Source organism: Hirundo rustica, chromosome Z (assembly GCF_015227805.2).
Source record: "Hirundo rustica isolate bHirRus1 chromosome Z, bHirRus1.pri.v3, whole genome shotgun sequence".
Lineage (NCBI taxonomy): Eukaryota > Metazoa > Chordata > Aves > Passeriformes > Hirundinidae > Hirundo > Hirundo rustica.
This window is the reverse complement of record NC_053488.1, coordinates 71,975,053-71,991,930: the sequence shown is the minus strand read 5'-3', so window position 1 is coordinate 71,991,930 and position 16,878 is coordinate 71,975,053. Positions and strand designations below refer to the sequence as shown.

The window sequence follows — 16,878 nt, the reverse complement described above, 5'->3', positions numbered from 1 at the left end:
CAGTTAGTTCACTCTTTCACAAAAAACAGTCACTGCCTTACAGACAAGGGGATGCTTTTGGAGATACAAACGAGAAGATTAAATTTTGTCTGGTATTTCCAAAGGTAGTAAGTGCTAGAAAGTGGGTTATTTAGTAAAATTGCAAAGGGCTGCAGTTTAGAAACAAGTTTGATTGTAAAAATATGTACTAAAAGCTATGGAAAAAACCTGATAACAGAAACTCCAGAATCTGACTCAGAGGTGACACAGGCCAGACAGAATATCCTTGCATACAACTGGTTGGGGGTAAGAGTTCTGGCAGAAGGTCAGAAGTCTAGTCCAGGTCAAATCACTATATCCCCTTGGAAGCCTCTGAACACCAATATGAAAATGATCTGCAGGGTTATAATGCTCTTGAATCACAAGTGCAAATGTGTTTATTTCTTCCAAATCTGCCTGGACTTCCTATTGAGCCTGTCCTCAATAACCAGTGTATCAAATGTGGGCAGAACACCAAAGAATGTTGTCCTTGCAATGTTCTTCTTCCAGGAAAGCCCGTGACTTAATGCTGCAAAGAGTGTAATTGTTACCAGTTTTCACTGTTGGTGCTGTTACGACTGTTCCCACTCATCCTACTCATCCATTTCACTTCATGGAAGGGACAGTATAATCCCTGCCTTGCAAAGTATCACACTGGGAGTGTCACAGACAAGTATTTGCCTCCTCAAAGCCAGAGGACCTGTGACCCAGTTGTAAATATTTTTGTCCATACCACAAAGAGAATCTGCACTGAACTAAACTAAGCAGGATATTTTTTTATTTTGCTTTTTATCCTGAATTATAAAAATCCACTGTAGAAGCAGAAGATTCCTGTTAATGATACATCTCCATCCTGATATCTATAGATATAGATATAGATATAAATATAGATATAGATATAGATATAGATATAGATATAGATATAGATATAGATATAGATATGAAAATCTATTTTAAGGCCCCAATATTGAATGGTAGACTCATCTTCACTAGATCAGAAGGGCTGGATAAAAATTTACATCACTGGCTTAATATCAATGTTTCAAAAGAGAAGAGATCAGACAGAATCTTCACGTTAATAGTAAGATTTTTATCTTTGGAATTATGGAACATGATTCACTGCTGAGGAAAATATTTTCTTTGAGATCTTTCGTATTTGGCATGTAAATAATACAACTTCCACACTTTTCTTCAGTTGCCAATAGTCTCCAGTGACAGATGTATTGTATATGTCTTGCTCACGAGGCAAACCTACATTATCAAAATTACATTTTCAGGCAGTGAAATTTCAATCTTTTGTACAGGAATTTTTAAAGCCCTTGTCAATATCTGCATCTGAAGTTATACAAGACTGAAATTCAGCAAATCATCAAAGAGTTTAGCTAACAGTGTGAAGTTATTTTATATCAACAAAGTTTCAAAGTTTTATCAAACTTAAGTTTGCACTCCTGAGCTGGGAGTTTCGTTTCAAAGCTCTGATAATTGCTGAAGAACAGACACAATTCACATTCTGCCATTTTTCCTGCCCTAAACCAGCATTTCAGTAGCTATGCACCAGTTACATAAGGAAATATGCTAATGAAATATTAAAATTAAATAATTATATGATGTTGCGTCTTGATTATCTGACATTAAAATCTAGGACTGCAGCTATAAATCCTGATTGCCTTTTTGTCTGATTGATTTAGTGCTAAAACTAAGTTCAGCAATCAGATTTAAAAAAAAAAAAAAAAAAAAAAAAAAAAAAAAAAAAAAAAAAAAAAAAAAAAAAGAGGGTTCATTAGGAGAACATTTTCTCACTGGAAAAACTAAAGACATTAACTTAGGGCTGTTCCTTTTGCCAGCAACCCAAATGTTCCTACATTCCTAAAAAAAGTAAAATCCAGTATCATCTATCTTGAGACATGGAAGACCAGGAAATGACACGTCTTAAATATCCACAGGAAACTGAACAGTTTTCATGGTTTTCCTGGGACACAGAATGCTGTGTCCAGCTCTGGGACCTCCAACATGAGAAAGACATGAACCTGCTGAAGTGACTCCAAAGGAGAGTCACAAAGAGGAGAAATAAGGGCTAAAGAGCCTCTCCTATGAAGGCAGGCTGGGATGGCTGGGGTTCTTCAGCCTGGAAAAAAGGCTTTAGCGATATTTAGAGCATCCTTCCTATGCTGAAAGGGGGTTACAAGAAGGCTGGAAAGGGATATATACAAGGCCTTGGAATGATAGGACACAGGGGAATGGCTTTAAATGGAAAGAGGGCAGGTATATATTACAGGACAGGTAGAAATTCTGTACTGTGAGGGTGGCAAGGCACTGACACGGATTTTCCAGAGAAGCTGTGGATGCCCCATCCCAGGCAGTGTTCAATGTCAGGTTAGATAGGGCTTTGAGCAACCTGGTCTAGTGGCAGGTGCCTCTGACCACAAGAGGGAGGGGCTTGATGATCCTCAAGGTGCCTTCCAACTCAAACTCTTCCATGATTTTTTGGACAATCCCAAATACTGCAGAGAACCTTACTGCCTAATCACTGAGAGCATTAAATGGCACAATAAGGAAGGGGCGGGAAGGGGCGGGAAGGGGTGGGAAGGGGCTGGCAGGGCAGGGCAGGGTGGGGAAGGGGCGGGAAAGGGCGGGAAGGGAAGGGGCGGGAAGGGAAGGGGCAGGAAGGGGCAGGAAGGGAAGGGGCGGGAAGGGAAGGGGTGGGAAGGGGCGGGAAGGGAAGGGGCGGGGTGGGAAGGGGCGGGAAGGGGCGGGGTGGGAAGGGGCGGGAAGGGAAGGGGCGGGAAGGGAAGGGGCGGGAAGGGAAGGGAAGGGGCGGGAAGGGAAGGGAAGGGAAGGGAAGGGGCGGGAAGGGAAGGGAAGGGAAGGGAAGGGAAGGGAAGGGAAGGGAAGGGAAGGGAAGGGAAGGGAAGGGAAGGGAAGGGAAGGGAAGGGAAGGAAGGGAAGGGAAGGGGAAGGGAAGGGAAGGGAAGGGAAGGGAAGGGAAGGGAAGGGAAGGGAAGGGAAGGGAAGGGAAGGGAAGGGAAGGGAAGGGAAGGGAAGGGAAGGGAAGGGAAGGGAAGGGAAGGGAAGGGAAGGGATACAGTTCCTTTCTACAGCTTTATCCGTCTTCTCTGATTTTGTAGAAGACGCCATCTTTCAAATTCATGCTTTCTAGGATTACTCCCAGGAAAAAGAAAACTACAGGAAAATGAGCTCACAATCCAGATGCCCTGCCCAAAGCAGGACTTCCTGATGCTAATCTCAAAGGTACTCCACCACACCAGTCCAGAGCCCTGGCTGAGGTCACATAATGTTCCTCCAAGTATTCTTGTTCTCTTTTTCTGCAGACCCAGCACCTTGCCAAATTACTCAAGGACTTCTAGGACATTTTGCCACTCAGCATTCAGCCAGCTCAGCAAAGTCCAGACAGTTGCCAGTATCATAGGGAAATACCCTTTATCTGTAGCTCAGGCTGTATGCATCCTACTCATTAATGAGATCACCTTAGAATTATAATAGAGGACATCTCAGACTTTTTAAATGTTTTTACAGCAGCTTTCCCAACAGCAAGAAAATCCCAATCTACAACTGTTCCCTATCTACAACTGGGAAAAATTCAGTGGTCCAAAAGAGACCGTCACCAGTTAAAACCAGGCATTAGCTCATTTGCCTGCAACACAGAAATTTACCACTCTTTTTTTTTCTCTCATGACTTTTGTCATTGCTTAGAAACAGTTCTATCTATAAACATACATTAAACATATTATGCACACTTTGATATGCTTATATTAATTTACTAGATTCTCTAGATATATATTAAGTACATTATTGCTGAGGCTGTTCAGCCTGGAGAAGAGAAGGCTCCAGAAAGTCTTCACTGCAAACTTCCATACCTTAAGGGGTCTTATATAAAGGAGGGAGAGGAATGTTTCATAAAGGCATGTGGTGGAAGAGGATTTGGTTTAGATTAGATATTGGGAAGAAACTATTTTCTCAGATGTGGTGAAGCCCTGGAACAGGTTGCCCAGAGAAGCTGTGGCTGCCCTGTCCCTGGAAGTGTTAAAGACCAGGTTGGATGGGGCTCTGAAGCAGCCTGATGTAGTGAAAAATGTCCCTGCCCATGACAGAGGGATTGGAACTAGATGATCTTCAAATCCTTCCAACCCAAACTTGATAATTCTATGATTCTATGATTATAAAACAATATTTTTTGACCAGCTAAAGGTTCTGCATTTCTGTCAGCCAGTACTCTCTTTTAAATGATCATATGGATACTTTTCTCTGGCAGGGTCAAAGGTAGAAAATTCCTAAGTCCTTTCTTTTCTTCGAAGCATAATCCCAAATTTCTTTATTTTCAGAACAATTCTCAGTAACTCTTTGCAAGCTGCACTGTGCCACCAGAGAAATTTACCTTTTTTCATGCTTCCATCATGAATCAGAAGTACTGGGTCAGAAACCTGGCACAATGCAGATAGCGTTTTGTTTATGTTTGTTCCAAGACATGTTCTTAGAGCACAGAGGTAGGAACTGCATGGGAGAACATCTCTTATACTGAGCAAGGCTTTCTCATTATGTTCACAGTTATTTTCTTTGGTATATGATGAAAATCAGAAATCCCTAGTCCAGTCATTGATCACATTTCTTTCTCTCGGATGAAACCCATGTAAGTGGTAGAAGCCTAAATATTAACAGTAGAGTAGATTTACCCCATATCACTGGTCAACAAAATAAAGCTTTGGAATCAATACAAAAGATAACTACAACATATCTCTCAGAAACACACTGAATTATGACTCTTATTACAAACCACAAATGCAAGCTTGGAAAGCATCCTCAAAGGGACAAGGAAGCCTCTAACACTTAATATAACACAAGTATTTAATAGGTGATGAGAAAAATAGAAGGATTTCTCCCCTCACCTTCACTCTCTATTTCAACTTTGCAGAGCTTTGCTTTGTGGGAGGTGTGTTTAAACAGGAACAGGGCTTGAGGAAGAGTGCACAAAATTAGAAAGTTCTGTGTGGCAGAGTAGTTACCTGGTTCTATCCAGGTGCCTAGGAAACTAGTCACAAATCAGCTGAAAAGAGGTGTTCTTCACTGGGTATTACAAGTTGACCAGTGTGGGTTGAAAGTCAGTTACCTACCTTGTCTCGAATCCCTTGTCTCATAACTTCTCTTTCAGCCTCCATCTTGGCATATTTGGCTTTCCTCTCTTCCTCTTGTTGCCGAAGGGCTTCCTGTCGTTCCTCTTCTTTCTTAGCAGCATCTGGGTCTTTCTCCTCATCCCCACCCAGCATCTTTCCCATGTCTTTGGTAGCCCCTAGACAAAGCACAAGAGAAAATCAGCCCTGTAAGAATGTAGTGAATACCCCCAGCTCTCTCCTTCCCCATGCTCAGGGCCATCTGTCATTCCCTCTGTATCTGGAAAGGTTTCTCCTTTCACTGAGGAGGCAGCACACTCTCCCCCCAGGCAGGAGGTGGGCAAAGCTTTTAACTTGGTTGGGTAAGTTGCCTGGCACTGACGGGAGAAGCCCAGCAGCAAAAGGATGAGACTATATTTGTATATTTGCATGATGGCAGAATGGTTTGTTTGCAGTCCTGAAAAGGACAAGCAGCTATCCACACGATGTTTTCACTTTATCAGCTCAGCCAAGGGACTGAAGATTGATTTTGAAGGGCGTTTAATGTAATAGGCAGGTAATACATCCAGAACAAAATGACATCAGGGCTGGGAAAGGAATTTGAAATTTTGCAGGGATGAGTAACCACAGTCTTAATTGTTGTCAGAAATTACACATCCCACGACAGGTAGGACCACATGGCATTAGCAAACAGTTGGAGTTGATGAATCCGAGGCTCCTACTGTGGATCAGAAAGAAGCAGCATCTCTGCACGTCTCTTATCAGTTCTTGGACACCACTGCCTGTAATGCTTAGTACCTAGGTAGGTCTTGTCTGTGACTTTGTCTTGTTCCACTGCTGAATACACATTGTTCCCAAATTTTCAGTCCCTACGTGTTCCTGAGGCAGTTTTTTTGTTGAAGTGCAAAACCCTTGCACAACCACCCAAATGAGGAGAAGGTTTCTTGCATGCCCCTTTATCCCCAAAGTTCTGCATAAATCCACTTATCCTGTATTTCAGAGACATCTTTATTAGCAAATGACTGTCAATCATCCAGCCAGGGAGAAAAACAGTTGCTGAGGAAAGGGGAAGAGCAGGTACTGTGATACATCATCATTAGGGCTCTGGAGGGCAGCAGCGGGACCAAGCTGGATCCTGCTGGATGGATGGATGAAGAGAAGACACATACCTTTGGAAGCAGTGTTGGACCTTGCCTGAAGCAGGAAAACACTCTGCATCTTTTATTAAAAGAGGTTCCTTAGAACCGGAAAAACACTGTAGGACCTTAGATGCTGAGTCAGGACACCTCCACATTGGCTCATTGCTGGCTGAGATTTAACTGAATTAATTTGAGGCAGCCTTGTTCTTACACATAGTCACAAGTATACATATTCAACATCTCTTGTTTTGCATAAAGCTAAGATTTCTGATTTTAAAAAGGCTTGGGCTGGAAGGAGACACTATCAAAGACCTGCCAAGTCTGCCTTGCTTTCCACGTCAGTTCTTGGGATACTGATTGTGAAACTTTGATCCTTAAGGGAAGAAACATCTGCGACCTGTCAGAATGATTCCTCCTGAATTGCCATAGTGCTGGCACTTATCAGATCAACTATTGCTTCTAATAACCACCAGGGAATTTGTAAAGAGGTAAGCAGATTCCTTTTCTCTCCACATTTCTTTTCCAGGTTACATATTTTCCCAGAACCCTTGGCTGAAAGCAACTCTGAATAGAAAACAAACTTCCAATCCCCCAAAATGTGACAGATAAATGCCCCATTCAAAACTCACACAGAAAAGCATGGGGAAACTCGTAATTTTATTTCTTACAAGATCTGGTTGTAATACACTGGGTTGTTTTTTGGGGTTTTTTGCCATGTGGGAAATAACAACAGTAAACGTGACGGTGTCTATTCAGCTGCCTAACCACAAACATCTTGACACTTCCATTGTTAGGAAATCTGTGGTCTAAAACAAAAAGATATGTAGAGACCCCAGAGAAACCCCACCTGGAATATTCATGGTCCCTGTCTACAGTCAGCCTTCCTCTACTACCATTTTGCATCCTTCATTGCAGGATCAGAGTAGTACAGAAACTCTTGCATATTGATGGAAAATTTACCCAGACCATCTGGTGATTTCTTTCCTGTAGTGCAAGGAAGACTAACTGAAATTGCAAGTAAGCTAGAATTTCACAGCAAGCAAAAAGAAAATACAGCCTAGTTCTGTCATACATCCCTACTGCAGGAATCTCTCTAAGCAGCCTTATTGAGCAAACATCAGTGATAACAAATCTCACTAACACCTTTAATTTCTGGGTCCCCCTCAAAAGTTCTCTCTGCTGATGATCAAACTAATTTGGGCTCAATAATCTATCAAGTTTATCTCTTTTTAGCTTCTCTCCAGTTAGAGCTACGCAGGCAGCATAATACTCCAGTTACTTAGGAAACAGAATTCAGCAGCAGAAAGAGATTTTTTTTTTCCCCTCTAAGCACTACTTTTAAGCTATCATTAAGCTATAATGTCAGCTTAGCTCATCACATAGGAAGTGAAATTGCATAACTTTCTCCTATTTCTTAGATGCGACCAAGCTTTTAAATATATAAGACATTTTGTTCTGCAGCCATTCAGCATACAGCACACTTAGAAGAACAAGAATGTAGTTTCAGGATTCTCATAGATTCTTCTAATTCACCTCTGATTTCAAAGTCACCTTCTAAGTGTTCAAAATGCTACACTGTGATATCACGCTTAACTAATTGGAAGGAAATGTATTATGTACGAGAACCAAAATTTTACACTACATTTTAACTAAGGACTCTTGTGTTACTTTTAGAGAAGCTTTTTTTCCATCTCCTTTGTTTTTCATCCTAAACTGTAGACTTTATCCCCTGGATAACAGCTTCTGGTTTTAGCAGTTCAGCAGCAATGATTCCAGAGAATTCATCTATGTGCAACTGAGGTGACTCAGTTATGAGCACATGCAGAAGAAAAGAGCAGTTGCTGTCTTTAAGATCACTTTTGAAGCTTCCAGGGAAACAGCGGAAGGACACATTTACTGAATCTGTTAATATAATAAACCTGAGGGTATTTGTCTTTATTTTGTCTTTTACACCGCAATAATGACATATACCTCGACACAAAGAGAAGTCAGAGACTGCCAAACCATTCACTAACCAGTAAAGAGTTTCAATCAACATTATTTCTAACATCTTTAGAAAAGGCTACAGAAAGGAAACAGAATTGTCTAAAGCTCCAGGTCAACATGTGCCATCTGTCACCTTTCTGGCGCAAACAGCCCCGCCCTCAAAAGATAAAAACTTCTATATGGAAAAACATCACAGAAGTGGTGTGAAAACAAGTGGCATGGCAGTCATTTCAAAGTAATAATAATTCCCTTAATCCATATAGGCTACATAGCTAAACAATCAGGTGTTAAGACAAATACGAGTGCACTCAGATATGATGTGCTGGTTTTGGCCAAGGTAGGGCTAATTTTCTTCACAGAGAACTACTTATGGGTTGCATTTTGGAGTCGTGCTGGAAACAGTGATGATAGACACATTTTTCCTTCTGCTGAGCACGGCTTACAAAGAGACAAGGCCTTTTCTGCTTTTTGTACTGCCACACCAGTGAGAAAGCTGGGGGTGAATGAAAAATTGGGAGCAGACATAGCCAGGACAGGTGACCCAAACAGACCAAAGGGATATTCCAAAGAGTATTTAAAGCTGAGTGCATGGAGGAGGAAGTAGGAAATATTTGAGTGATGTCATTTGTCTTCCCAAGTCACCATGAGGCATGAGGGGGCCCTGCTGTCCTGGAAAAGCAAAACACCAACGTGCCCATGGGTTGCAGTGAATTAATTCCTTGCATTGCTTGCATATATGGCTTTTGCTTTCCCTGTTAAACCACCTTTATCTCAAACTCATAAGTTTTCTAGCTGGTGAGGGATGAGTGAGCAGCTGCATGGTGCTTGGCTGCTGGGGTTAAAACGTGACATACGCATTTGTGTGAGTTTTGCTGGGTTAAATTGTCATTATGCACCTGAAGAAGAGTAATATGGTACATGTGGGAGACATTCCCCAGTAAAATAGCAGAAAAGCAGATAATCTGTCTGGATAGCAGTTTTACAGTAAAAGCTCTGGGATTGCAGTGGACAACAAGTTGACCATGTGCTCACAATGTGTCCTTGCAGCAGAGAAGGCTAACAGTCTTCTGGGCTGCATTAGGAGCCCTGTTGTCAAGAGGCTAAGGATCCTTCCCATCTACTCAGTCCCGCTGTGACCAAATTTGCAGTGATGTGCTGAATTCTGGGCTTCAAGATACAAAAGAGAGATGGAGATACTGGAGTGAGACAGCAAAGAAGTGAGGCAGCCATGAATATATTTAGGATACTCAAGAATCTTTGATACAAGAAGAGCTAGAGAGAGCAGGGACTGCTTAGCCTGGAGAAGAGGAGGGGAGGGGAGGGGAGGGGAGGGGAGGGGAGGGGAGGGGATGGGAGGGGAGGGGAGGGGAGGGGAGGGGAGAAGAGAAGAGAAGAGAAGAGAAGAGAAGAGAAGAGAAGAGAAGAGAAGAGAAGAGAAGAGAAGAGAAGAGAAGAGAAGAGAAGAGAAGAGAAGAGAAGAGAAGAGAAGAGAAGAGAAGAGAAGAGAAGAGAAGAGAAGAGAAGAGAAGAGAAGAGAAGAGAAGAGAATTAAGTGTTCTGAATTACATCTCACTGTGATTGAAGTTAATTTTGCAAGTAAAATGGTGAGGAGTATATGCCCAAATGTATCCTGTATCTGAAAAAAAGTAAATTCTTAACTGCCAGACCTCTGTTACAGAAGCACAACCAACCATGAGCTAAACCCTCAACAGCTGACTGACATCAATCCAGCTTTCACACAGAAAATGCAAACTCACAAATCAACTTGCAATAGCACTCTTGAATTTGCTGCTTGATAAAAAAAATGTCCTAAATATGGCAGGCGAAGCTGTGTGCTGGGAAAGTTACAGGATTAGGATTACTAAGGATGTCTTACAGAGAAATATGAACATCTTAGGCCTTCTTAATTAATTAAAGAATGAAGGAAATTTGCACACACCATTGTTTCAGGTAAGATAATTACATGAAATTGAAAGCTTTTCCTTTGCACAAATCTCATTTCATGTTGTAGACAAGTAAATCCCAAAGTTGTCTTCCAAAATGAGTGCAGGTGTCTATGCTTATGAGAATGGTGCACTAGTTCTCCCTCTCAACCACAGGTTTCAGAGGAAACAGCAAGAGATTTACCTGAAACAGGCATGCACTGAGGAAATTTTACAGGTAGTTTTGTTGGGTTTTTTTGGGGGGTGGGTTTTTGGTGATTTTTGTTTTGTTTTGTTTGCTTGGGTTGGGTTTTTTTTTTTTTTGTTCTGTTTTTTGTTGTTTTTTTTTTTATTAGGTTGTTTGTTTTGTTTGTGTGTGTTTGTTGTTGTTTGTTTGTTTTGGAAGCACTATTTGTGGCTGAGCCATATTCAGATCGAACAGACAGGACAACAGATTCCTCATAGTCTCCATAGTCTCTAAATCACAGCATGTCTCTTTATTACATCATCCAAACATAAGGAACTAATCACAGAGTACTGTTCCAGAGCAGGAATGGGTCACTCATTTTTGCAGAATCACTTCAGAAGCAGAACTAAGTACGTTTTATTGATATCAGTGAAGATCATCAAGGCTGTGATACAAAGGTTAAGCCTGAAAAAACAACCAAAACATCTGACTTCCTCTGACTACAGTTTTGATAAAAGTGAAATAGCCCTTCAGGAAGATATTGTGTTACATTCAAAAGTGGTACTTCCAGGAAAGAAAAAATCATGTTTATAAGTTAGTACAATACACCTACTGAAATGGATTAGTGATCCCTTTTGTAAACAAAGAACTGATACCAAGTTCAGTTGAGGAACTCATTTGAGAAATCCTATTATCTTGGAGAATGCTATTTTCTGGTCTTTTTGGTAATGTGAGGATCTCTGATAAGGATTATTAACATTTTATTAAACAAAGAAATTCTCAACAAAATTCAAAGCTCAGAATAGACATTAATATCTCTCTCTGCTTACTTTTCCTGATCCACTCATCACAAATCTTACACAACTGAGACAGGATGCATTTGTACCCATTTGTGCTTCCTGGGACAATCTTTGAATTGATGTTTATTTCCAGGTCAGTGAGAAGTCTATCTTCTTCAGCATTAACTTTTCTGTGATATCATGGGAAAGATACTGGAAGTATTCCATGAGGTTCATTTAGACATATTAAGTGATAAGCTATGGGTCATGGATCCTGTGCAAGTCATGTTGTGGCAGAGCACAAATGGGTGAGAGGAAGGAGTATTAAAGGAGCATGCAAAGCTTCAGTTAACTTTGTTTATAAATTAACACTACTACAAATGGTCTGCTACTGGGGACCTTTGCTTCAGTCTTCTCCCTTCCCCAGACTCAACTTCCTCTATCTCTGGTATTTCACTTCAGTCTTTCTCTCTCCCTCTGTATCCAACCCAGACAAACTGTATTGCCAGAAAAAACTGTTTCTCTTCAGAGAATAAGCTGAGAAAATTCTCTCTAACAGCACATGGGGTTGCATTGACCCAATAGCAGGATGTAGCACTTCGCTTGTCATTTGTTTTTGAGGTTTTTTTAATTGCCTACCACAGTCTCCATTTCATAAAAAACTAGAAACCACCACTAGGCTAATATATATATGTTATAGAAAATGATCCTATAGGTGTTTTTCCAGGTTGAAGCAGGAACTGCATTTTATAATCAGTTTCTTAAAGATATCAAACACTCTTGATGGCCTGTCAGTTGTATCCAATTTGTATGCATCGGAGTTAGCATTCTTCTTATCTTGTACTGTGCCATGCACTTTCAATTTAGTATAGTTAATATCTCTGAGGAGTGAGATATTCACTACAGTTCATTCATTAGCTTGCAAAACTTCTCCTCTGCAGAAAAACACCTAAAAAACAAAACAAAACAAAAACCCCTTCCTAGTTGAAATATATTCTCCTAATATTCTCTGATGGACTCATTCATTCTCTTTCTGCTCTGTGACCTTTCATGAAGCTTACAAGGCAGCATAAGCAGTTATTTTCTGATACATGAGTGTATGCCAAATAACTACAAATATCACAAGATGACACCATTTCACGCTGAGAACTACAAGATGGTGGTACACGATGAGGTGATTGACACAAATATGCAACACAAATGTGCAAAGACAGAAGCTGCAGGAATGTTATCAGCTACCTCTGGCCTGGGCAGGGTAAGGCTTTGCAGAAGAAAAAAAACCTAGTTTCAGCTCCATATGTAAACCCATTTCACATTCTGCACGGGTTTCATTTTCATCTGACTGCATCATCCTGCAACTGAAACCGTGGTGAAGCACTTCTGCCACTGCCTTTGGAGACGCACAGGCTGTTAGGAAATGCTTTTGCTTCAGTCACCCATAAAAGTAATAATTGCATTGATTGGAAACACTGTCTGGAAGTGTAGTGAGTTCACATAAGCAAGTCCAGCTGAAGATGAAAACAGACAACTGGATCAAAGAATAGAATTTTAAAACATAATTTATATTCCAGTTTTGTTATACAAGGGATTACTTCACCGTGGATATATGTTTAAGTAGCATACCCATAATTACAAACTTGTCATACACGGAAACACCTGATGATGCACATGCAAAGGTCAGTGTTAATGTGACTGGGTCAGCCTGACTCAAAAATGTGCCTTGGCCTGGGGGCACCCCATCAGACAAATGCAGCTTATTGCACTGCTGGCTCAGATCCCTCCACAGATAGAACTCAGGCTTTCGCTCACACGTAATTCACACAGATATTTTAATGAACAGGTACTGTGAAGGAGCACTCTCCCTTCCCCACTCCACAATGATGCCTGTGTCCACTGCAGAAGAGCACTAGGTTGTGAGTCTTCAAGATTCACAGCTGTGCAAAGAGGGGCCTGGATGAGGTATCTTTGTTCCTGAGACCAACACACACAGCAGGCAGGTTCCTGAGAGTCCTTTTATCTACCTCCTGCCAGTTAAATCCTGCTAGAAGGCAGCAAGAAGCTGGAAACAAAAGAAATCATCAGTCTTCAGCACCCTGCACTAAGAGAACATTCAACCACTCTGCCCCCACCGGCTACAGGCAGCTTGCACAGGAAGAGAAATGAAAATGATGCAGACATAATGGGGAATGATTCTGGGGTACCAGACCGGGCTGCCAGCTGAAGAGTGCAAATCTGACTCTGATTTTGGAGGTACCATTACCACCCCAAGATACCTGAAGGGTCACAGTCTTCTACTTGCTCTGCAAAGCATGTGTAACCCTAGTTAAAGGCACTCTGCCTTGCTTTCAGGCACATTGTGTAAATACATTTCCAGATGCACTACAAGAAAATAGCAATCCATGCACTGTTCTTTTGAAGTTTTATCTTTATGCCTTTTATTACTTGGTAATGGATTAAGAGACATCTTAAAATTAAGAAGAGTTACACCAATTAAGATAATGTAAGTTTCTGTTACTGCCTCTGTTCCAGAGCTGCTGCACTCTTCTTTGGGAGGTACTCCCATTTCTCCTTCCTAGGAATTTTGTTGATCTTCATTGTTTGCATTGTAAAGCCTCTGGATTCAGGCAATTTTGAGCCAGATCTACACCTGGAAGGGTGCAGTCCCTTTTTCAGGGGAACACTCCATGCAACCCCACAACCATAAAGCAGGAACAGCTCCCTGCATCACATAAATGCAATGGCTTCTCTTCCAGTTTCAATCAATAATCCCTGGAAATGCTTGTCTTGTCATCCTGAAAACTATGACCCAGCTAAGATGTAGCTGTAAATAATCAGGTTCCCTTTCTAGTCTGTGGAGGTCTACCCCAGCTAGTCACAGATCTTGGGATGAGATTCTTCAGGCCAAGTGGAAGCACCTACTTTAGGAGGAGAATTCTCCTCTGGACCTGCCCACCTGATATCTACTGTAGAAATGTAGATGTAGAAATGAACGTAAGCATCTTTGTTGGAGTCCAGGGCATTCCTTTGGTTGCCCTGGAGGGTCAGGGACCTGGGCAGGGGGGTCTGAGACCCCAGCCCAGAGCTCAGAGAGACACTGGCTTTGATTTCTGTCCATGGGAAAAACTTCCTACACTGAGAAAAGGTTTACATGCCACAAGAATGTGAGAAATAGTAGTTTAGCTTATCACAGAATGAGAAAATAATAGTTTTAAGTTTCTAGCATTGAAGTGAATGGGGACAAGATGGAGAATCTGGGGCGTTGTCTCCTTCTCCTTCTCCTTCTTCTTCCCTCACTCCATTGCTGCATTGACGTGGCACAAAGTAGTTAGTGAGGATTGGGTCAAAGTAAAGATGACCTTTTTAGTAATAGTGATAGACATTAGTAAAAAATAGTAAATAAGAAATACGTAGTAATTAGTATAAAAGATAAGGACAGCCCAGCTCGGGGGGAGACGTGAGGAATCCATGCAGCTGCGAGCATCTTGTCGGACTCCGAGAAAATTGTAAGATAAGAAACAATAAACGAAGTATGCAACCTTGAAAAATCTAAACCTGAGAACTCCGTCTCTTCCTTCGGCTCGGCTCGGAGCTGTGCAGGGGAGCAAAGGACCCTGAAACCACCTCAATGTTGGGGTAAGCCCCCGACACATCTTATTCACAGGAGCCCACCTGCACTGCAGCATTCTGGCATTAGTCACATGCAGCTCGTAGTTCCAGCAGAAAAAAAAAAGAGAACTTTAAAGCAGATCTGCTTGCCACAATATTTATTTGCCTGTGATTTATGATTGTTCCAGTCCTGCTTTCCTGTTTCAGAGAAATTATTCACTTCAGCACAGAACAAAGAGCTAAATAAAAGTTAAAAAAAAAAAAAAAAAATTGCCAACTGTGTAAATCTCTGCTACTCTAACAGATTTCCTAATTTCATCATGGAGACAGATACCAGACCTTCTCTGCTGCCTTGGAAAATGATGGTCTTCTCCGCGGTTTCTGACTGACAAGGATGACGAGTCTATTCAAAAAGCCCAGAAACATCAGTCTGTAAGATCATCCTGTTGACTAGAATCTTCCTGTTCCTTTAAAAAAGGCTAACAGAGACTGGAACAACATCATACAACAGTAAATTTGGTGACACATCTAGTACATATACATAGAATGTTTCTCAGCTGGCAGCCAGCACAAACCTATCTAAAGACAGCCGTGAGACTGAGGAATTCAGAAGAACATGACTTCTCTCTTTATTGGAAAGCAAGTCCCCTATCTCTGCTGCCGTGGAGGGGCATGAAACGTTGCTCCTATATGGACTTCCAAGTTCCAGATTGCTCATGTTATAAGTGGGGCAGGGGTGGAGGAGGATGAAGACTAGATTACCTTTTAGAGATCCCTTCCAACAATTATCCTGTGATTTCTTACCAGATACCTTAAAATAGTATGTTAGCACCAAATATAGATTAATTTGTCAAGTAGTACTAAGAGCAAAAAAACTTTTTTTTAATTAAAAACAAAACCAACACGAAACCACAAAAACAAACAAACTAAATAATACAAAATAAACCAGATGGCCAGACACCTTAGCAAGGTATTATGGCTGCCTCAGTTGCTTCCTCAGGGACTTGGGTGGGAGATTGTAAACTGTGTCCCCTGACCCCCTGCAGATTTTCTAAGTCATGTCTCCTTGAAATAGACTCTTATATTGGCAGGAAGAAACAACACTGCATAAGGGCACTGAAGAAAGGCCAAGAAAGGTAAAACTCCTTAAAAATAATTACTTCACCTTCACTTATTTCTTAATACACTTCAAGAAATGTGGATGCTTGGTAAAAGAAGCATAGCAATACACTGGTGCTGTGGTGCTTCTTGGTAGCTACAGTGATCTCAGAGGGATAACACTATACCAGAGAAAAACGTTCTTTGGAATCCACTTTAACTCAAGTTAGGAGCTTGTACGTCCCATCTTATTGAATGGAATCAAGCTTTCTTTGAAGAAGTGCTACCATAATTTCTGTCAGTGACCTGTCATGTTTTCTGAAGCCTGAGGGACAGTAGGAAGGCTGTAGGCGGAGGAGGCAGGGTTTTCATGAGGAAGTACTGGAGTGAAGCAATACCAGTGATTGCAGACACATCATGCCCAGGAAGAACTCTTGAAACTTGGATTGTTCTCAGTGGTTTCTTCATACACCCACAGAGAGAAACATAACAGACACACTCACACGCACACAAGCATTGTATCTACTAGCCAGAGTAGCTCTCTCTCTCCTTTCTCTGCAGCTTGGTTTATTTCAGTTCTATGCAGGAGTTCCATCTAGGATGAAGCACTAATGAAACAGACCAATCTATCTGGAAGAAAAAATGAGAGACTAAACGCCTAAGTGTGCCTCCAGGACTTTAAGAACAGAAACAATCAAAAAGCCATTACTTTCCCCTAATTTTTTTTTTTTAAAAAAAAAAAAAAAAAAAAAAAAAAAAAAAAAAAAAAAGCACTTCAGAGATGTGATTTCTCAAATCACTTGTGTTGTAACCACCACAGGCTTGTTAACAGATTTGACATCATGTGATATCATTGAGGATTCTTTGTCAATGACATTTAGTGGACTATTTTCAAAAAGCTGCAAAATTGAATAAAAAGTACCCAAAATATAGGAGAAGAAGCACTGCTAGAGTACTTAGTCCCTTGTAAGTTCAAAGCTTTCAAGAGATCTGAGATGCCAAAATTGATACAAGAAGAAA

The 16,878-nt window shown here is 41.2% G+C and overlaps 1 protein-coding gene across 1 annotated transcript in view; it reads right to left on the bottom strand.

Annotated features, from left to right (window-relative positions):
* The window catches only part of CPLX1 (complexin 1), a 105,660-nt gene that overhangs the window by 34,779 nt on the left and 54,003 nt on the right, over positions 1–16,878 (bottom strand). The window contains exon 3 of the mRNA XM_040091075.2: positions 5,145–5,320. Coding sequence (XP_039947009.1) covers positions 5,145–5,320 — 176 coding nt within the window. The remainder of the gene's footprint in view (positions 1–5,144; positions 5,321–16,878) is intronic.